The following is a 23,623-nucleotide window of genomic DNA, read 5'->3' as shown; positions in this document are numbered from 1 at the left end:
TTGTTCACTTATAGCTATATAAGTGGGAAAGTATGTTAGGAGTATGTTTAAACAACAGGATTTAGTTTCATAAATCATCGCACAGAAAGTGTAAGAAAATGTTGCTGAAGTATCAGTAGAATAGTTACTTTGATGCCCGTGACAATGTCCCGTATGCAACCCCAACCTCTTTCGAAAATCTTGGGCACGTCACTGATACAGTATAACCTCGTTAATCCGGACTAATGGGGGGATAAGTTGACCGGTTTAACGAAAGCTAGGATTAACTGAAATAAACCTAAAAGAACAGTAGAAAGTGCATTAAAACTCCATTTATAGCAACAAAACACGTTTATTATGGTGTATTTAAACAGCATACGCCTAAATACGCTATACAGCACAGTACAAAGTCTGCGGGAAACAGAATTTCATCAGTGGTTAACTTCCTTTTCTTTGGGAAGTTCTCTTGTTGACTTCTAGCCACATTTAAAACCTTGCATTTTGCTTTTTTTTGTCTCTTGCTTGTTCGGATTAAGCGAAGTCCGGCTTATCGGAATCCGGATTAACGAGGTTTTACTGTATCTTTATTTTAATATTTCGATTGTACTTAAAATAACCGATCCAGCGCTATTGTTCACCTGTTTCTATTTCAGAAAACTTGAGACATTAAAACATTTTGCTACATTCGTCTTCACACACTTTTTCCCCCTCCACACTTCTCATCCAAATATTCCCGATGACGTTTACACTTTTTCCCCACCCTACCATCCAAACCTAACTGGTGAGCCCAAATTACGTATTAATGATGTTTGCCTGTCGTTCCAAACATCCCGCTTAGCAAGTACCCTTATTCTCAGGCATTTGTCAGCTTCGTTGTGTCACATTGAAAGCATATTCTGAATGTCTCCGCCGCCCCAAAATGGTGTCGTCCATTTCTTTCGCTTCTATTCTTTCCTTCCAATATCATTCTTCCTTTTCTTTTTCACACTGGTGCCTTTTTCTTCGTACGTTTCCATCGATCCAACACACACACACATGCTTTCCCTTTATAGTTCGAGTTTGATTGAAGATGCTCTGAACGAATGGAGGTTTAATCGAATCGTTCCAGGCATTCACACTACGAATGAAAAAGAAGAGCTATGAATATTTCTTTTCAGCAAAAAGGAAGTTTCATTTCAGAACGTGTTTACGTTTCAATTGAATAAAGGAGAATAAATTATTTCTAACATTTGTCCTCATCCTGTTTCCTTTATCCGAAATTCTAAGCTTGTAGTCGCGAACGTAGAAAGATGTAAACATATTTTTCAAAAAATTAGGTTCCTTTCATTCTGTCTACTATCAGTGGAATATGGCAAAATGGCTACTTTAAAATTTCAAGAGAACAAAAGATTTTAACACTAGAGATATGTCCATACTTGGATCTGTTATTATTCCTATGCTTGAACCATCAGATAGATTCATAAAACCATGAATACAATTATGACTGACACTCGCAGATCCACATATGAAATAGATTTACTTATATATGAATGTTATGTATATATCTTGAAGATTTAGTGGCCATATAAAATGGAAAACTTTCAGAAACCTTCCATTTAATGTTTCTGGACAATTTTACATCTATTTATGTCTCTCGATAGCCCTTATTTTCCTATTGTCTATTTCATCTCCAGTTTTATAACCAAATGAAGTTGCATTATATTCCATGTATGATATGTTCATGATTAAGATTTTTATTTCTGACCCATCAACACTCGAATACTTACATAATTTTTATGTGCCTGTGAATTTGTCATCTCTATACTCATATGCGTATGTATATATGTCTGCGTATACTCATATACATTTTTAACTGTCTTATTCCATCTGAAATAGACATAAATGTTCTTGTGACTATACACTACGATTTATGGAACTTACTTTGGGTAATTATATTAATGCAAAATCAAAACATAAATCTTCCATTTTCTTTAACGAACGTTTATTTGTTATCAATATCATTATTTTTTGCGTACCACTAACATACATAAATAAAGATTTACAACATACTTTACACATTATAATATAAACATTAAGTACCTGCATGTAAGAAAGGAAATAATAACAGCATAGCACTTTTAAATAGCAAGCAACGTCAATGAAATTAAATTTAACACTGTTAACCAGCGGTCTTAGGTATGTATAGAAGATTGTTGAAAGTTTCGAGAGCAATTGTATTTCCTTGTATATCTACAGTTCATTTCAGTCCATTTAGAGTAACTACATCTTGTTATTTCTTGCATTTTTTTCACAACACCAATATATGCCAGAGCAGAGAAGAACAATATAATTTATTTACAGCAACACACGTAGTAATAAATACAGCACATTGTATTTTCTGTTAGGAAGAAACAATTGTATTGTCCGTGTTTATATCGTGAGTTCACAGGAAAATGACACACCACTGGTGATTTCACATTTCAAATTTGATGCTTCACAAACTTGTGGATTTTGAGTGGTTGATCTTTTAAAATAAGTTTCCAACATTTCTTACAATGGAATCCACAAATGGTAGAAATCTGATTGAGGTTATTTAGTTTCGTTTACAAATTTATAGAATTGTTCGCAATAATGTAAATAACACTGATTTAAACTAAACTTTACCTTCAATAAATATTTGTAACACTTGTATGGCTGAGAAATATATTTTAAAAAAATGTTTAATAGAAGAGAAATTGTACCATGATTCATGTTCTGCACGTTATTTCTGAAACCATTCTTCACTAAATTTAATTTATGCTAATGCCAATTACAACTATCAGGATAAAATAGCTATATATATTACTCAAGTTGTAAATAAATGTAGCGTCACATGTAATTGCAAATGAATACTTATGTTTGTGTGTTATTTTTGGCCTTACAGTCGAACCAACACACTACATTACATTTATATCGAATTACAGAGATATATTTTTCTACCATCCAATTTGTAGTCTTCATAACAAAGAAGAGGTTTTCAAAATATATATTTACCTTGAAACTTCAATATGTCGTCACTAAATTTCAGAAACATGGTGTGTTACCAATCCTGGATGTAAGTTGGGGTTTTTCAGCCTCACTAACCTTCGTACTTCATCACTTTCATGTGTTTTGTACTAAACCTTCATAAATCGAAAATTTACCATGTTTTGAATACATGAGTTTACATACTGTAAAGTTGAATGACACAAAATACATGATTCATTTTTGAGATCTATATGCATTCTTTGGAATTTCAACACAATATTTATTTTATGTACAAAGTTGTTTATAACCATATATTTTGAATTTTTATGGTACAATTTTGAAATATATATTTGCTCATAACTTTATTATCTTGTACGATCATCTTCACCATGCATAAAAATTAAAATGCATTTTGCAGCAATGATTTCTTCATAACAATGAGAATCAAAATGAATTCCTAAAACGTTATAATTTTGCCATGTACATCAATTGTATATTCTTTCACACATTGACATAATGAAATAAAACATTTTCATAACGAAACCGAAACAAACATATTACTCATAGTAGGAATTAAACTCAAACTGGAAATTCAACACTTCAAGCTCCAAATTTCGATACAAAGAAACCTCTCTATTAAATATAATGGATAATTGTGTTTCACATAATTAGCAATTTCAAATCATTATATCTGGTATCTAATGGTTTATTTTTTGTTTATACCGTATACATAAAAACTACATCACACCAGTGTTATTTTCGAATAAGTTCAAACTAATGAAATATTTCGAATCAAATTTAATCCTTCGGTTTTCTTGGCATTCTACATTGCAAATACAGTATCGTTATTTTTTCTTGAATCAAATCGAGCAGTTAATTGTTTTTCCTTAATTAATGCTAATGTTGTATTTGGTTTAATACACGTTTGAAAAATTCTCTAATTTTTAATAATGACCAAAGAACAGCTTTTTGTTCACATGTATAGAGGAATATCAATGTACTACGATAAGAAATCAATAAATTTTAAAACATATAAGTTTCTCCTTTTAACTTGGTGCATATTAATTTTGGCTTGAAATTCTATAAGTTATCAATATGAACTGAGAGTGGTGTCAAATGCTTTTGAGGTTTTTCCATTACTAGCATGACGAAGTCGAAGACTTTAACAGTATATCTATATTTATAAATAAACAGGGCTTTTAGCGAAGGTGTAAAGAAAGAAGACCACATTACCTTTACTTCAAAGTAAACATTTTCATACCAACATCAGAAATAATTGCCTTTGGGCAGTCGAAAGAGGAACAATTTCAACAGTTGTACGTTGCATCGTGTTTCAACTTGGTTGAGGTAATGTCTTTGTACAACCATTACTGAGAGGGCACTTATTTGCCACGTTTCTTACAATTGTTGTGGCAACAGTCCTTGCCAGCACATTCATACCTTTTCTTTCACTGATCGCAGCCCCAACTGCCGGCTGTCCACCAATCGTCTTTTGGGGGGAGGAGGTGCCTCGATGAGTGTCAACAATCTCAGTTGAGATGTAGGAGTAACATCGTCCTTCCGTTACAACGTTGCCAAGCGCACGTCTATTTTTGTCAGCTTTTTCGTGCTTTGTGTACTATTGTACAACTTTTATCCAGTAACTGCGCTGATCAACTCTCTCTCTCCAGTTTCACAGTACGTTTGGCAACATGGTGTGTATCCGACGCTCATTTGTTTCGTCTCGCCAGCACGTGACACGAAAATGCCCTATGTCTGTCGAAGAGAACTCAACTGATCGCTGATTCGTTGTTTCCCAGCCGCCAGTTGGAAATGCGAGCAATATAGCTGCACGTTTGTCCAGTAACCGAAAGTGGCAACAATGTGGCTCAAATGCTTCGGTTTCGAGTCCAGATTCTCTACGTCGAGCTGTGAGAGGATATTTCGGAATTGAGTCCGTCTCGAAGACTATCGGGCGAAGACACGGGCGACGTAGACCTTTTACCAGAAGGGCAATAGGGCGAGAACCGATGCTGCGCCAAGCTAAGGGCAGGGTACATGGGTCGCGGAAGTCGGAGGCCTTCCGCTTGAGGATTCGAACCCGCAGTGGCTGCTGCTGCGGCGGCGGCGACGGCGAGATGGGCGTGGGACTGGGCCAAGAGCGACGGGCTGAGGCAAGCCCATTGGCTCCAAAGCTGCAAGGGGATGTGCAACGGCGCTGGGCCCGCTCGGCTGTAGAGTTGAGGAAGGGCGCAGACGGGGCCCAGGGAACCGCAGGCAGGGCCCGCTAGCGGAGACCCTGAGCCGAACGGTGCTGTGGCCCTGAGGAACAGTTGGGACCTTGCTGCCAACAAGGCCTTCTCCTCCAGCGAGAGATTGTTGTTCTGGGAATCCAGTTCGGAGAACGGTCGGATTGGAGAACGCAGATACTGTTGCTCTGCCAACATCGACTCCATTGTTTCCCTGCAACAAAGAAATTTGACAATTTAATAAGGTATTGGGGTAAATCAAGTCTACAAGATTTCTACATGTACGCAGATTTTTTCTTTTTTCCGGAGGGTGCTTTAATTGTAATGGTGGATATTGCATACCTGCGTTCTGAGGGTGGGGGGTGGGGGAGATACAGTATAAACTATTTTATAATTTCAATTTTTAACCTTCGTATTGAAAGTTGTTCAAAAAAATGGTAACCGGGTTTTTTTTTTGAGGAGAGTTTGCATTTATCACTTTGGTTTTTCCAGAGTTACTGCTTTCATATAAAAACTTTATTTTTTCTCAACATTTTGTAAAAAGCGCTTATCCTAACCACCTTCTCAGCCATCGGTCACTATAGTAAGTTCATATAGGCCAATATGATTTCCAAAAAAATATTTATGCACAAAACAAGCCAGGAAAAATTCAGCTAGTTATCGCAGACAATAAGACATCTATGCAGTTAAAGATCCTAAAGAAAGAGATCTTGTAAAATTTTAACTGCTATGGGTCACAAGAGTAGGGGGTGTTGATTTACTAAACATTAAGGCATTTGCACCAAATCAGCTAACATGACCAAGAAGAATTTAATTTTGTTGTTGTTGGAACACAGTTATTTAGCTTGATTCCTGGACATCAGAGAAGGATGACGAACTTTGAAACAACGTTGTTTATTGAAACTTACAGTTCGTTGATTAAGGTATAATGAAGCTTATATTTTTTTCATCCAGGCTACGTTTATCGATTCTTCATAGCAAACTGGGGCACATGAAAAATTATTTCTGTAGATTTAAAACTTGTGTGTGTTTCCAGTTATCGGCTAGAAGATTGATAATTTTGAACTTGTTATCCCTTAGTTGTGAACAGTGATACGTACACGGCACACTATGAGACTACCTCAGACGTGGGAACATCTATATAACGTAAGATTCAACGCTAAAAGTATCCACACTACAGTGTATAGTTTCTCTCATTTAGCACAACACTGTACTTACACTAATATTCGTTTGTTATACTTCACAGTTAAAATAAACAGTGAAGGAAATTATAATTAGTATTGAAGATCTTTCTTCAAATTACAGCTGTCAAAGCTCCACATTTTTTATATTTTTTAAAATAATTTATGTTATAATATTATAATTTATTTACTTTTATTTGGGATTACCGCTTTTGCAGTTTTTTCCAATATCTATGTACTGTACATAAACTTACATATTTCTTTTTTACTTTGTGTACATTATTATTAAAATAACACTATTAATAAAAATTGTTCTTACTAAATTGTTATGTCACATTTTCTAAAAAATTATAACAATATATATCCAACTGTAAGATTAGGTTCACAAATCAAAGATTCCAAACACTGAGGAAGAGGAATTGCACAGTTTATAAGTATTTTGTAGAATATCTCTCTTTCTTGTAAGTACCTATTACATTCAAATATAATATGATGTATATCTTCCTTGTTGCCACATGTACAGTTTGGGTTTTGTACAATCAAGATCTTTTATAAATGACTTTCAGTAGCTGTATGACCTGACCTAATACGATTTAGCAATACTATCACATTTCATGCACCTTGAACGTTTGTAAACCAGGTCCTGATTCTATTGAAATTAGCTATCCTCTGATAAAAACTGCCAGCATTTTGGATCAATTTATTTTTATTTTCTCTTATTTGGGATTACCGCTTTTTTGGATCAAAATACACGTTCATATTAACTTCTTCTTCTACTTTTATTGGCTTACACCGCCTTTAAGCTATTTCTAGCCAAAGTTGCCGAAGTCTTTGATCTTGTTCCAGGAATAGTAATCTGCATGCTATTAACTTTCCTCAAGAAATGATGTTCTCCATTGTCACTTTTCCAGTATTATAGACCTTTCTGATCCTAAAGTATAGTGAGGTTTTGTGGTTTATTTTGGTATCGTTTATTCGGGGTTATGAACATTACATTGTGAAGTTATGTTTCCGGGCAAATATATACAAGTTCCACATAATCGTAGTTTGAGATTCAGAAATAGGAAATGAGATTTTTGCTTGTAAATTTTTATATAAAGTATCACGATGGTGTCGATAACGTCCAAATAACAATATTCGAAAGTCTACAAGTTGTCCAATGTGCAATTACCTACTAGAATTAAAGACTATTAATTTTATTCCTAGCATTTTAAATGTCCAATACAAAATTATGCATAGGTAAACATTGCAATAGCGTCCCAGGAATGTAAATGATACATTGTATGATGTGTACTATCTTCCTTTGAGTATACTATTATTCCAGAAATCCTCTTTGAAATGTCGTTTTGAAAGTGAACCAAATGAAGAGCTTTTATTACGAGAACTGAAGCGTGCTCTGATTGTTAACTTCCATGTTTTCAGGACTTCAACTGTTAACTCAAGTAAATAAAATTTTGCCATAATCTAACTCTCACAATGTTACATCATTGTAATTAATGTCCTACACGAGTCATCCTTTGGAATTGTGAATGCATAGGTGTTCCTTATGTCTTCATTGTGCGCATCCACTAAACATTTAAGGACCTGTTGTTATGGACGTAGAAACTCTATGGTGTGCATATTTTGATATTGTCTATCGAATGCACTAGATAAGAATGCTATTTGAGCGATAATGTACCGGACAGTTTCGTTGTAACAATATTGCACTTTGTGTGCGCGTTTAGTCTCTTCGACTTCTATTTCTTGTCAGTTATTAGAAATAAGACAGGAAAGGGTATAAGAATGGATAGGAAAATAGGTGGTAGGTCTGATGAAAGAGGGTGCACATAGAACCCAAAACGTGTGAATTGACACATATATTTTGATTTCAATAACACGTTAACGTGCATAAACTGCAAATGATGCACCTTTTAGTGTGTCAAAATACGCATAGGAATGTATTAAATGGTATTTTTATGAGATGAAGTTCCGTGTGATGCACTAAAATGCATGAATTTGGAAGATCAGACAAGATCATTTCGAAGATAACAAAATTACACATTTAGCTGTGTCAATTGATGCATTAAAAGTGAAAGTTTGTTATCTTCGAAATCATCTTGTCTAATCTTCCAAATTGATGCATTTTAGTGCATCACACGGGACTAACACCCCTCTCAAAAAAAATCCTCAACACCCTCCTACAATTTTTCAGAAAGACCCAAATATTGGTCATTTTGGATCGAACTTTACCCTTACAACCCACTAAATTTGGACTTACACCCCCCAAAATCGAAAATTCTGGATAAACCCCTGTTTTGGTTTCTCACTTTAAACTGTTCGTCCATTTTCGATTAGCCTTTCTGAATTTAAAAACACTGTGCCAAAAACAAAATGTATCAGAAGATGATACAGAATGTATATGTAATGTAATAATGAAGATAGTGTATGTTTATATATATAAAAAAAGGTAAAGTGCTCCCCCGTGCAAAGCACCACGCCATGAAGGCGTATAGGAAGTGTGGGGGTAACGCCCCACACTTTCTTGATCCGGTCGTGAGTGGGGGTGATGTGATCAGCATCACGCCCCTGACCGCCTTTACCCCCCAGGGTTCCCCCAGGTACCCATGTTATTCGACGCTGGGTGGGCGCCGGGGCCGCTTCCATCGTTAGAAAAGTTCCCGGATTTGAACCGGCCGGGGATCGAACCCGGGACCTTTAGCATGGTAGTCAGACGCGTTACCGACTGAGCCACCACGGCCACGTATGTTTATATCAAGAAAATTATTTTTGCAAGAAAGTGGAGGCCACAGCGGGGCAACCGCTTTCTGGGGATGTACCCCACCTGCCCCCTGCACTCATTTAACATCGCCACTGGGTATGACACAAAAGTTATAATAGGGCCTCCCTCATGGCGCAGTGGTAGCGTCATTACCTTGTAATCGAGGGGTCCCGGGTTCGATACCCGGTGGAGGCACAAGTGGTTCGGATCCCACTTTAAACTGTAGGTCCAGTCCCGATTAGCCTTACTGTGCATAAAGTGGACTTAAAACACCAACTCAACTCAACAAAAGTTATAATGAAGGAGGCAATGGTGAGGAAAGAAAAGTTTATGCAATCCTTGTTGGTAAACCTGATGGTACCAGACCTGGAGGAAGATCAAAAGGAAGATGAAGGATTGATCTTGCCTTCAGGTTTAGGCATGCCAGAGTGTAAGTTACAGAAGAGACAAAAGCAGAAATATATTGCATGCATTTGTCCCGGGTTCAAATCCCAGGTTGGCATAGAGTTGTTCTTCGTGAGCATGGACGTCCGGAAGGGGCGGGCAAGGGGAGGGGACCACGCTCCTCGGAAAATGAAGGTCCACCTAAAAAGTGTATCTTTCACACATAATTTTCTTTGTCACAGTGATTTATGTTAATTATTATAAGGGTTTTGAAGGAACATGATAATTTCAGACCGAAGCTGTTTTTTTTTAGGGGACATCATTATTATGGGAAAAAATATACTTCCATTGCCCCCCTGGAAAAAATCCTGGGACGCCCATGTTCTTGAGTGTTCCTTCATCATATCATCATTCATTCCCATCATCGTCATTAGCCAAAAGTGGTAGAAAAGCAAAGAAAGACGTACCAAATCAATGAATACATTTCTCCATGCACAAATGCACAAACACACTATTCTTAGTTGCATGGTATCACCCACAATGCATCAAACTCCTCGGAAAGTGACATTGTTGAGTAAATTAAAACAAATTGTTGGCACGATTATCGTGAGGAATCTTGATGCGATTCGGAACAACAAACTCGGGCTCAAGCCTCCTCGTTTACAAATCCCTCTGCGCAGAATGACAGTCATTAGCACTAATAACAAAGCGACAACACAAGTAATAACAACGATAATGTCTGCAGTGATAGGTTGGGAAACCACTTCTCACAGATCGCATCAGAGATGTCAGGAACTTATTATGGAAACGTTCTCACGAGAGAGACTTAATTATCTCTGCCAATCTAGAAACAAATGTTGAGCATGACGTTGAATGTTTTTTCTCCCTCAGAGTTTGTGCTGTTTGTAACAATGAAAAGCCACACAGCGTATTGTTGGATCGCCTTTCTAATGTAGAGCGCTGCTTAATTATCGGTTTTAAAAGTGCTTCTGGCTTTACAATGGAATGAAGAGGTCAATGATTTGTTGTCACTTAACTATTTTCGCTCTTCCTGAACTATAGGTTGCGATAGAGTTCCTTAATAGTTCGTTATCAGATGCTGAAATTATGAAAGTGTACACTGTAATAAAAGTTGTCTGGAGAAATAACGGTTTAAGACCGTTAATTTCTGCTACCGTAAGAATATGACCGTGACTGTTTTTAAACTACAAACGGATAGTACACAGTTATCAGTATGGCTAGGATTTTTATGACCTAAAAATAACCAAAATATGCAAAATAAAATATGCTCGTATGACCTAAAATTGTACAAAAAATGCACTACAATTTGAAAAATATGCCCTTATAACTGGGCTGTTTGAAACATCAATATCTAAATGCTGAGATATTTTCACTATTTTTAGTTCACTTTATGGGCTCTGAGCTGCAATACACAATGAATACTTTCTCTAAATTTCAAATGAAAATGAAAAAGATTTTGAGGCAGTAAAAAAAAAATACCCCGAGTGAAGCTGGGAGTAAGAATGAATCCACTTGGAAAATGACTGTATATTTCTTGAAAAGGGACAAATGTGCTGAATATGACCGAAAATCCATCAAAATGTGCTATATCACACAGAAATGGCCAAATATGCCAAAATATGCCCTTAAGAAGCACCTTAATTCAATTAGTTTCTTCACAATATGAATTTATGTATATTTAGGGAACACATCACCCTTTCGAAAATAAATATGCTAAGTTATGAAATTCCTAGCCCTAGTTATCAGTAAATAACGTACTTTTAATTTTTCTTCTATGTACGGATTGCTTGCATTATAGAATTATTTCTCTTATAGTCTACGGTTATTACAAGCATAAAAACACAGTTTTTCGTTGTGACGTTTCAGGAGAACACACGCTCCCTTCATCAGACATTTATTTTAGTTTGATTAAAGATACAGTTATAACAATGGTTAATTTTTTTAAACAAAAAAGAATCCGTTATAGCTACAATGGATGTTTTCAATGTTACATTGTTGTAATATAGCAACTTTAGTGAAAACAAGCAGTCTGTTTTATTTTTATTTCAGATAAAATTTCATCACATTATTTTTTATTTAAAAATTATAAATCCCAAAAAATCATCAGGCAAATTTTTAACCATTGTTGTAACTGTATCTTTAATCAAACTAAAATAAAAGTCTGATGAAGGGAGCGTGTGTTCTCCTGAAACGTCACAACGAAAAACTGTGTTTTTATGCTTGTAATAACCGTAGACTACAAGAGAAATAATGTAATTTTTGTTATTCAGTTTAAAAAAATATATTTACGTTGCACACAACTGCAATTATTGATTCTCATCTATCTTTATGCAAGTAAAATATTCAAAATTTAAATCCTCGAGGCATAGATTTAATCCTCGGATCAAGACTTAATTTTCCAAGCTGATATTTAATCTTTGAGTAAAGTAAAGTAAAGTGCTCCCCTGTGCTTTGCACTATGCCATGAAGGCGCGTATAGGGGGTGTGGAGTTAGGGCCCCACACTTTCTTGATCACGGCTGAAGGTGGGGGTGATGTGATCAGCACCACGTCCATGGCCGCCTTAAGGCTCGGCTGGACCTTTGGCATGCAAATGGGCGATTTTTTTCAAATTTTCCTCTCCATTCGAAAAACTTCTTGGATATTTCAAAATATGAAACATTACATCAGCTTAGAATTCCTTCTAGTGCATTGACGTGAATTTTCATCTAGTTTTCTTTCATTGTTGTGTAGATATTATCAATAGTTTAATAGACTTATGTAATCACAAAACTGTTGATAATATCTAGACAACAGTGAAAGAAAGCTACATGAAAATTCACGTCAATGCACTAGAAGGAATTCTAAGCTGATGTAATGTTTCATATTTTGAAATATGCAAGAAGTTTTTCGAATGGAGAGGAAAATTTGAAAAAAATCGCCCATTTGCATGCCCAAGGTCCAGCCAAGCCTTAACCTCCAACAGTTTCCTCCAGGTACCCACTTTATAGACACTGGGTGGGCGCCGGAGCCGCTTGGACAGATGGAAAAAATCCCGGTTCTTCCTCGCCGATTTAAAAATTTATTTGATTTATTCTTAATTTAGTCTTTGAGACCATGACTTAATTTTCGAGGACGAGACTTAATTTTCGAAGCTGATATTTAATCTTTGAGATCGAGACTTAATTTTCGAGGTCGAGATTTAATGTCCGAGACTGAAATGGTATTTTTCAAGATCGAGACTTAATTTTCGAGGCCGAGACTTAGATTCAGAGGTTTAGATTTAACCATCGACACCTAAATTTAATATTCGAGATCGAGGCTTAAATTTCCAGACCGAGACTTGGATTCGGAGGTGGAAATTTAATCTTTGAAGCTGCTACTTAAATTTCTAGGCCGAGATTCGTTATCCGAGACCACGGTTTAATCATCGAGATCAAGGCTTAATTTTGGAGGCTGCGAATTTGATACGCCAGATAGACGATTGGAATTCCAAACGATTGTAATTGACAGCCGTATATGGCACGAGAAGAAAATGATTGATTGATTGATTTGGTGTTTGAATGAGAATAATTTCTTCGACAGAACCGTAACAAAGCATAGCAACCAGAAGCATTATAAATGCATGGTAGAGTCGAATTACATTCGGAACATCTCAAGCAGACTACGCGAGTCTGTCTAGCGAGCCTAGTGCGCGTTAAGAGCCTGAGGAGAGTGCTTACCTATAGGTTCTGGGTTGAGTTGACGTCAGCGGCTCGCTTCGTTGATTGGCTGCGTCGAGAGTTGTGACTCGTTCCGAAGCTTCAAATGCATAGCAGCCAAAGATGTTATGGAAATAATCTCCTTCTAATGTGGAATGAAACTAAGAAGAAACTCCGCGCGCACAGTTTATCAGGAACGAAATGCTCTGATGATAATAATTGTGACTGCCAGCATTAAATTAAGTCTCCTCTCGTTTATCATCAACGCCATTATCGTGGCGGGGAAGATTTAGGCGGCATTAACATGGAGAGGTACAGAGATCGCCATCCTCCGCTTCCTGCGCGAACAAGCGACTGAAAATCCTTCTGAAATTATGGGGTTAATTTGTTGTCGGCTTCTGCGCTGCTAACGCTTCCGCCTCCCTCCTTCCGGAAACAGATTACTGAGCATAGCTGCGTTTACGAATGGCAAAGTTCTTTCTTTCTTTTTTTCCTGATGTACGATTTGGAAACTTGGGCGTAACTACGTTGAAATCTTACGCTTAAAAATCATCTTTAGTGTTTTCGAAGACGCGATGCTGTTTAAGCGAGAACAGGGTGTTTCAAAAGTTTACTTGTCGTCTTAAGATCTACCTAGCCCGTTTCCTTGGCGGCGAGGATGTCAGGGCACGCTACGACGCTAGGGTTCTGGATTCGAATCCTCGCCTTGGCGTGGTTGTTCTTTGTGAGTGTTCTTTCAGCAATTTCATTATATTATCACTCATCCTCATCTTCGCCATTAGCCGTGGCGAAGTAAAATGAACCATATCAATGGAATCAATCAAGATCTACTTGATGTCGTCGCCTTGTATTCGTTACCCGGTGGAGGCACATGGTGGTTCGAACCTTAAACTGTATCTTCAGGCCCGATTAGCTTGTATGTGTATTAAGTGGAATTAAACATTGAAACAATATCCACCTGGTCTCCCCAATGGCGTGGTGTTAATGTAGTCGACCTATAATAAAGGGGTCCCGTGTTCGATACCCGGTGGAAGCACATAGTGGTTCGTATCTAACTGTAAACTGTTGGTCCAGTCCAGATTAGCCTATCTGTGCATATGGTGCACTTGAAAACGACACTCAAGACAATTCAAGTATGTATTAATATTTTTTTTTTATGCTATTCCTCACGAATTATTATTGCATTTTGCAACAACTGTATTAGTCTTTCTCTAGCAACTGAACCGTAGTTTCTTCATGATGAAATTTACATTAAAATTTTGATGAAAATATTTTTTACAAATGTGAAAAATCTGTGATAAAACCATTCACCTCTGGTGCCAGATACTCTTGGGAATATTGGGCCATCTCTTTTAATTTGCTCCCTGTGTGTGAATGTCAAATTCTGACTGGGAAAATGCAAGCAACAATTTATGCAGTCTCCTTGAAGATTGTCCTAAACAGATGTAATATTTTTTGAAAGTGGAAGTGTTGTCATGATTTTTAGAAACAAAATTAAATTTCAAAAACATTATTTCCAAAGTACATCCAACATATGCTGCCAGAGAAATATATTACATTTCGAAAGCTAAAATGTGAACGTGCAAGAAAGATTAAAATATTCAGACCCCATATAAAAAAAATCACCTTATGTTTCTGTAATTCCGTCTGTTTTGGAAGTTCACAGATGTCAGGAGTTTTGTAATCAAGTTACATCAAATATTATCTTCAGAATTAGATTTATATTCACTCATATTTCTTCTGAAATATAGCATTATTAGTTTTATAAGAAACTACTGTGTTTATTTTTTAAACTACAGGGCACAAAAAAGATCATCTAAGTGTTTTAGGAACCAAGTCACGTTGATATCAGTTTACATTTTCATAATAAATGTGATAAAAATACGTAATTACATTATAATTAGCATGGTTCTTTGCCTGGCTGTCCTACCTATTTGCTTATTTTACGGAAAAGATAAAGGTTTAAGTAAATTCACTTTTCTAATTCTCGTCGAACACATCTACTGGTGCCTGAACTCTCATATTGTCGATAGTTTCCCGAAAAATGAATTCCATTCAAGATTTAAACACGTATAGTAGCTATAGGCCTATAGCTAGTATAAACCTACATATAACTATATGTAATGAAATACTGTTCATTTAACATAACATCCCCGACTAACATGAACTGAAGGCAAATTAAATTTCACTCGTGCCCGATATTGACGCAAAGCAATTTGGGCCATGAGCTTCCGTAAACTTACTTTTCGATCATCCCTTTCCGCAAGAAACTTAAGCCCAACCGCTGAAGCTTGAGCAGCAAACAAGTTCTTACCATTGTGACACAAAACAAGTTCAGAAAGTTGTAGAATGCAACTGGCGATGGGAAATTCGAAGCTCGAAAGACGAAAAATTCACATTTTATGCCCCTCGTAAAACTCGACCTGAGATAAAATACGTCCAGCGAAGAAAATAAAATGTGTACATTTTTTCTGTTTCTTCAGAAAGTCGTAGAGGATATAAATTTACGCGTAAGACAGAAGCGGAGAGATTGGATTAGTAATAAGATACTTGGAAAGATAAGAAGAAAAACAATGTAGAGTTGATGGCTTCATTATTCACAACCGCAACAAAGACAGCAGAGCCTCCTGGTGACTTGTTGCAGAAGCGAAGGAAGTATTGCGACCCGTTGACCTGGGTTAACAGTGTTTACGAAACGCCTCAAGTCTTCAGCTATAAATGACATTGTGTTTGTAAACAGCTTCACACGAAGCCCAAGTTGCCAAGTGTCTTTGGTATGTCACAACTTGCTGCAGGGGAATTTTCTTCCCCTACAACCTACTCGGTTTTTTGTGATTCTTTAATTGTCCGCCAGATGTCTCGAGGCAAAATGTAAAGAATAACGTTGGGATTGTGGGGTTGACAACTGTTTTTTATGATTTGCCTTTGTGAATTTTTTTGTGTATATCTGTGTTTATACTTTTTTGTTATTACACTTCAAGCTTTTTTTGTAATTAGATGGTATATTAGCAATAGTTCACTATCGCTTTATAGAAGAGTTAATGAAAATTGTTATTACAAATAGCTCAAAGACGACTATGATATTACTTAAGTATGGCGTTCCTAAAAGTGAGTGCTCTTTTTGAAGCTTAAATAGTTGTGCTCGGAAGAATTGAAATCATATGGGCTATAATCGAAAATTCTTTCCAATTTGTTTGCATTCTCTTCAATTGAATGAATTTCCGTAAAAGTCAGACCCTACCACAACTACAGGTGGTGACTATGTGAAATTGAATAGCTGCTCGAATGCTACCCACCCACATAACTCAAAATGCATCAGATCAAGCTTGATGCATTTTTAGTGCATCAGTTGACACTGTTAAACGTTAAATTTAGGTTTAATTATACGATTGTGTCTGATCTGTTCCTTTGGTGCATTTTTTTTAGTGCATCACACATAACAGCGGTTGATAAGAGTACCCTTTCATGCATTTTCTATATTTTGATGCATCAATAGACGTTTATGCAGCATAATGTGTTAGTGGAGTAAAAGAAAGAGACATGCTTGTGTCATTTGACATATATTTTGGGTTCTGTGCGTAAATAATTTAATTAATTACGTATTTGGGAGTATGGCTAATATTGCAATTACAAGTAATTCTGCAACAGAAAGCAATTGCAACAGTAAATTAAAGTAATAGTGTACAAGATTAACTCATATACTTTCTAAAATGAATAATCGTAACTTACGTATTCTCAGTTACTTTTTAAACTGGGTACCTGCAACTGTATGTTATCTTTTAGCCAAGTAAGTATTGATTGATTTGATTTGCTTTATTTTACTTCGCTTCTTGTGCCACTTTTGGCTAATTTGCGAAGATGGGGATGATATGATGAAATTGATGAATGGACACTCACAAACATACATGCCCAAACCGGGATTCGAACCCGGGACCCCTGTCGTCTTAGTGCGATGTGCTAAGCACTCCGTCAACTCGGTGCCTTTATAACTAACTGCAAATCAGTTAGCTTTCCAACTAAGAAACTACAAGCGCAATTCGGTTCCCAGTAACCTAGAGTTAAGAGTGTGATTGTTTTCGTAACATCTCCAGCTGACTGTGCAAGTCTGGTTAGCGAACCTACCAACAGCCTATAGCGTGAGAAAGAAGATTGGCGATAGGTGCTGAGAAGAGATGACGTCATCGTCTCGCTTGTTGATTGGTTGCTTCGGGAGTTATGACTAGGGACAAGTTTTCGTTTTAACGAGAACATCGAAAAGATGAGAAAAGCAAAATAAAGCGTTTAAAATGTATTTGAGTAGGCAGAGGAGGCAAGTTTTCGTTGTTTCGGAATCCGAATTGTACCATTTTTCAGAATAACACAGAATTTTACACTTTAACGCGAAAAACGCTTCGAAATATGCAATCAAAACTGGGGATAACACTTCTTTTTGTTAAAAAAGAACTCCCTGAAGCGCTATTATGACATTTGAAGTCTAGCTGGCGATAGATCGATTCAAAAGAGATAACCACGCTTCATTTATTGCAGTTTGGCGCAGACATGACTAACAGTGTTTAACCTCATCCTGAAATAGAATTCGCTCGGAGATATCTTCACAGAGGATAAATTCGTATTAACGAGAACATTTTCAGCGAGAAGAACCTGTTGTGTTTCGGAGGGGTGGTGGGGAGGGCGTGTATGGGTGTGTGTGTACACAAAACGTTATTTGGAGGTTGGAGAGGGATTTTTTGGCATTGTAAGGGAAATCTGATATGCATGATTGTGTTCAAAGATTTTGGTGTTGTATCATTCAATAAATATTTCATATTTATTGGCTGATGAGATGAAATAGTTTTCCAAATGGAAGAAATTTGATCATTTCTCGCAAGTAAGCTATATTTTTTTGGTCATTAAAACAAAAATTTGTCTCAATTTTTCAGAACTAAAACAGTGTGAAAATCTTAAGCATAGAAGGAACACTGTAAAAATGTATATAAAAATACACCGATTTTAAATTAATATCACCGAATTTTGCCCTAAACATCAAAATTTAGGGGAAAATAAAACGAAAACTTCACGTTACTATAGTTACGACTCGCTACCAAGCTGCAAATTCAGAACAAACGAAGACGTTTTGGAAACAATCTCTGTCTACTTAGTCAATTCTCAACGGTTACTTACTTTCTCCAGCTGTAGCTCAGTTACTTGCAGTTACTTCGTTACTTTTTAAATGTAAATCAATTTGACACCGACGAGAAACTTGTACAAAAGCAACTTAATTAGATCTAAGTAAATAGGCCTGTGACTCTGATTATTAAAGTACAATCTGATCACTCCTTGATACTATTTATCAACTATTTTTGTGTACAAAACCCTTCTGTAAAAAAGATTATTTTTCCATCCGTCAATATCATTAAGAGAAGAGGGAGGACATGTGGCATGATCCGGGACAAGTTGTTCCTAAATCCACGTCCTCATTTAAAATTCAATTTTCCAATCCTTATTTGATTGGCAGTTTAAGAAAAACAGATTTGTTCTTGGGAAATGTAACCATGCGTCAGGAATGGGGTGGTCTTCTGTCAGCTGTGGCCTGGTAAGCTCTACCCAGGAAGCTAGTAGCAAAGAAATCTACTTTCGTCTAGACTGTAAATAGTTGGCTGGAGAAGTGGCGATAGTGCACTGAACTCACTTAGGTGAGGCTAAATCAGAATTTATAAATACAGTAAAACCCCGTTAATCCGGACTAATGGGGGGGGATAAGTTGACCGGTTTAACGAAAGTTAACTGAAATAACCTAAAAGAACAGTCGAAAGTGCATTAAAACTCCGTTTATAGCAACAAAACACGTTTATTATGGTGTATTTAAAGGGCATAGGCCTAAATACACTATACAGTACAGTACAAAGTCTGCGGGAAACAGAATTATAACAGTGGTTGACTGCCTTTTCATTGGGAAGTTCTCTTGTTGACTTCTAGCCACATTTAAAACCTTGCATTCTGCTTTTTTTTCTTTTCTGTCCGGATTAAGCGAAGTCCGGTTGATCGGGGTTCGGATTAAGGAGTTTTTACTGTAATGATATTTTTTTTTCCAGACATGTGGCTAGAAAAGTGTATTTTACAGCAGTTACGGGCATGAGAAAGTGGCAACAAGAACGAGGAAGTGAAAAGCACACAGAAAGAAGGGACCAAGGGGGTGTGGGCTCAACTGATCACCCCCGGTCATTATTATTGATAATGTTTCCGTAGCTACTGTGACTGTGTTTGGTTTCCCGTGTCACATCTTTAGTATTCAATCATGGGCAGGGAAGAGAAAGTTTATTCAGGCGACAAACAGTGGCTCAAACGCCGACAAATTCATCTCATCTCATTGGGGACGGCAATTTTTATATGTGTTTATACCCATGGGCGTCCGGAAGGGGGGGGCAAGGGGGGCCGTGGCCACCCCCTGGAAAATGAAAGTCCCTCAAAAATTATGTATTTCACACATATAATTTCATTTTAGCCACAACAATATGTCTTAATTATTGCATGAACATCATAAATTCAAATTTAAGCAATATTTTTTTAGGGAACAACACTTTAGTTGGAGAAAATGTGCCTTGCACCCCCTGGAAAAAATACCTTCCTTGGCCCTCCCTGGAAAAAATCCTGCGGACGTCCATGTTTATACCCATCTTTAAAAGTCTCGTGTTATCACCGAGAAGTACTCCCCAGAGTAGCAAACAATAATTATAGTTCCATAGAGAGCATTAGCTAAGTCAAGACGTAATAAAAACACAATATTTCTCTTAAATAATGCCCTTGACAAACAACAACACTGCTGAAAACAAAAGAAGAATACCTAAATAATTCGAAAGAATATTTAAACTCCATCAAAGAAAATATTTGTATAACGTCGTTACTTTTAAATTATTTGCATCAACTATTAACATGTATTTGTTATTAACTTCAATACTATTCAACCTTGTTGAAAACAGGTTTGTTACAAATTGTACCGCATGAAATTGATGAAGGTACACTCGCAAAGAACATCTATGCCCAGGCCGGGATTCGAACCCTGGACCTCTGGCGTCGTAGCGCGCTGCCCTAACCACTTCGCCACTTAGGGAATATGATTCTACCGCCTCAGCAGCAAATCGCGTCGAGTTCCAATTACTAGATCTCACCTCCGAAATCAGGGTTCGAATCGAAGCTCCTGAACGAGTATATCTTTGGTGGCGATTGTGGGGTGGGGGTGATGGGGTAGTTGCCCCACCCCACTTTTTGCCACTTTTGCACTCACACTATGCTAAACCTTTTGTACCAAATGAAAGTAAACTGCCCTTGCACCCTCCCCCCAGTTTTGGAACATAATCGCCGCCGCTGTCTTTGTACATTGTATTTGTAGTCATTTATTGTACGGAACCATCATTCAACCTCATACTCACATTATAAAAACTACATAGAATAAAAAAACAACTCAATATGCTGACCAAGGCAGAAATTTAGTTTATTATAAAACATAAACTAAACGTAACGTTTCACCCTTCTAGCAAGGTCTTCTTCAGACTCTGTACCAAGTACAAATGTAACAAGGTACAAATCAGGACGATATATATACACAAACATTACTTCCCTCCAGACGCAAGACTACTAGAAAGTTGTTTTCCTGGAACATTCCAGCAGCTGGCCTTCCCTTGTCAATTGTACTTTCACCTGACAGGCTATTTAGCTAAACATTTCCTTTCATCTGGAAGTTGGTTGGACTCTTTATCTTGCGTCTGGAGAGGAGTAATTTTTGTGTATATCGTCCTGTTTTGTACCTTGTTACATTTGTACATGGTACAGAGTCTGAAGAAGACCTTGCTAGAAGGTTGCGTTACGTTTAGTTTATGTTTTATAATAAAATAAATTTCTGCCTTGGTCAGCATATTGTGTTTTTCATATCATGGAAACAAGGCTTAATGGTGTTATAATAGAATAAAAGAAATACCAAACGCGTATAATAATATCCATCCTTTTCGAAATTACTCTTTCCTCCCTTAGAAAAAATGTGAAAGAAAGAGGCATTAATTAGAAAACTTAATTTGTTTCTTAGAAAATCTAATTACGGATGCCGGAAACACGGAGGCAATATTCAATACCTATGTGGTTTCCTGCGGCGTGGCGTGACGGTTAGAGCGGCAGCCTCTGCACGCAATTAAGTAATAGGAGGCTTTAATTCGTGTGGCAAACTGTCTAATTTACCCCTTCTTTAAAACCCCTTTCAGCCGACAAAGCCAGCTACCGAGCCTGTTTTTTTCTTTCCACAATTAATGACTCGACTTTCGGCTTCCTGCGTGGAACGTGAAGTTAACACATCTGCTTGAGTAGCCCTGAGACGGGAAGGTATATTATGTGATAATAAAACACAAGGGTATGTAGTTTATATGCACCTTGTTTCATTCCAAGAGCTTAAATCCCCACGATGAATGTTGGTTATAGAACTTTAATTTTGAATACATGTGTTGTTGTGCGAGTCCAGTGGCGCTCACTACAAATACTAAATTCTTTGATGAACAAGAATGACGTAAATTGATTCATTGATGGATTTGGTTCATTTTACTTTGTTTTCCTGCCACTTTTGGCTAATCGCGAAGATGAGGATGAGTGATGATACAATGAAATTGATGAAGGGGCACAAACACCAATGCCCAGGCCACTAAATCATAGCCCACATTTTATGTATATGTCTGCCAGTGCTGAGAACTTTTGAAGGGATGTAAAGTGACTTGTGTGTTCGTAGGTGTGGGTGTGATAAAGTTAGAAATTATTCCTCAAATTGGACATTCCAAAGAGGCATTTCTTGGGTCAACCCTACGTTTACTAAAATAAACACACATCTAATATGGGGTAGATCGTAAAATAATGGACTAACAGCTAATATAAAGTATAATATATTGTTATAGTGTATAATAAAGTAATATATAATATGTATATTATTACCTACTGCAGGGATATGATGCTTCATCACTCCTATATTATTGAAATTATAGTTTTCTGTACTAATTACATCTGTATATGGAGGTACATAGTGGTTCGGATCCCACTTTAAACTGTAGGTCCAGTCCCAATTAGCCTTACTGTGCATAAAGTGGACTTAAACACCAAGTCAATCAATCTATCTGTATACCTCGCATTTTGATTGTTTGATTTGCCTTATTTTACTTCGCTTTTATGCACTTTTGGATGATAGCGAAGATGATGATGAAAGTTGATAAAATGAAATGAATGAAATGACAATCACACACTCAAATGGACAGGACGTAACATAAGCTCGACAGAGGATTATTCTGACTGCACGTCCAGACGCCAGGCTCTCGTTAGCTTGCAAAAATACAGCCCACGGTGAACTACGAGGAAAATAAATTGACATTTGGGTGCCTTGAGAGAGGGTTACTTCTTACACCCCTACAGCTCGAATTTACTCTGATAAACACAATTCTTATCAATTCTGTCCATTCCATTTACAGATAAGTAAGTTTAGCTGTTACGAACGCCATAATGAAGAAATTCGAAAAGAAAAATATTATTTCTATAGCTCGTTCGTATTTTTAATCGGAGCACTTCGTTTATTTTCGGGATTTTTAAGTCGTCATCTCTTTTGACAGTACTGATATCTGTGAAGAGATTGGCCAGCTCTGTCCATCACTAAACAACACATTTCGCTGAATTCGGCCCTCAAGATTGGGCAGTGAAATACAAAAATTTCGTCAATATAATTGGATGGTAAGAAATGACAAGCACGAGACTTGGCGAACATACCCGAACAGATCTGCTTGAAAGTCTACATGAACAGTAGATGTGAGTTGATTCACGTTTCTATACACTTGTTAGCTACTGCAGGGATTTGATGAAAGAACCATGGGATCATCACGTGACCATTTCTTTTAAAGAGGAACCTCTGGTCACGCTACCACAGAAATCTCACCATTATGTATGCGGTTCTTGCATGCATTTTTCACAAAATTACTGACTTTAGCTTAGGCTAATAAGAGAAAGATATAATGAGGATAGCTAAATACACACATCAAATCCGCGCCACCTACACGAAGTTCAAACTCACAATGAGTGACGTAAGCAATAAATTCCCCAGCGTGCAGTGGGGTAATAAAGAAAAAGATAGCCCCAATTACGTCATATTAGAGTTTACAAGCCGAAATCAATTTGCCTCAATTTGAACACAACGAACCCTGCTAATCACAATGTTTCGGGGGAGCGGGAGCAAGGAGGAGGGGAAAGGGGGGCAACCCTCTAGGAATCTCCCCCACGCACTTCCCCCCTCTCTTGGGGTTCTGCGGAGCGGAGCGTGTTAAAAATAATACAGGATTCTGGGTCCTTGATAGATCTTTTGAAGTGTTTGCGCCACGGCGGATGGCGAGATGAAAGAAGGCCGCCCAGAAACAGGCCG

At 37.2% G+C, this 23,623-nt stretch overlaps 1 protein-coding gene across 1 annotated transcript in view; it reads right to left on the bottom strand.

The window, feature by feature from the left end:
* Nucleotides 1-1,964: 1,964 nt before the first annotated feature.
* LOC146001478 (T-box transcription factor TBX20-like) overlaps nucleotides 1,965-23,623 on the bottom strand; it is a 162,080-nt gene continuing 140,421 nt past the window's right edge. Inside the window, exon 6 of the mRNA XM_083138842.1 lies at nucleotides 1,965-5,406. Within this exon, the coding sequence (XP_082994968.1) occupies nucleotides 4,863-5,406 (544 nt within the window). The 3' untranslated portion in view covers nucleotides 1,965-4,862. The remainder of the gene's footprint in view (nucleotides 5,407-23,623) is intronic.

Source organism: Lepisma saccharinum, chromosome 17 (genome assembly GCF_977018435.1).
Source record: "Lepisma saccharinum chromosome 17, izLepSacc3.1, whole genome shotgun sequence".
Lineage (NCBI taxonomy): Eukaryota > Metazoa > Arthropoda > Insecta > Zygentoma > Lepismatidae > Lepisma > Lepisma saccharinum.
The sequence above is the reverse complement of the archived record's forward strand: the minus strand, read 5'-3'. Positions and strand labels throughout refer to the sequence as shown.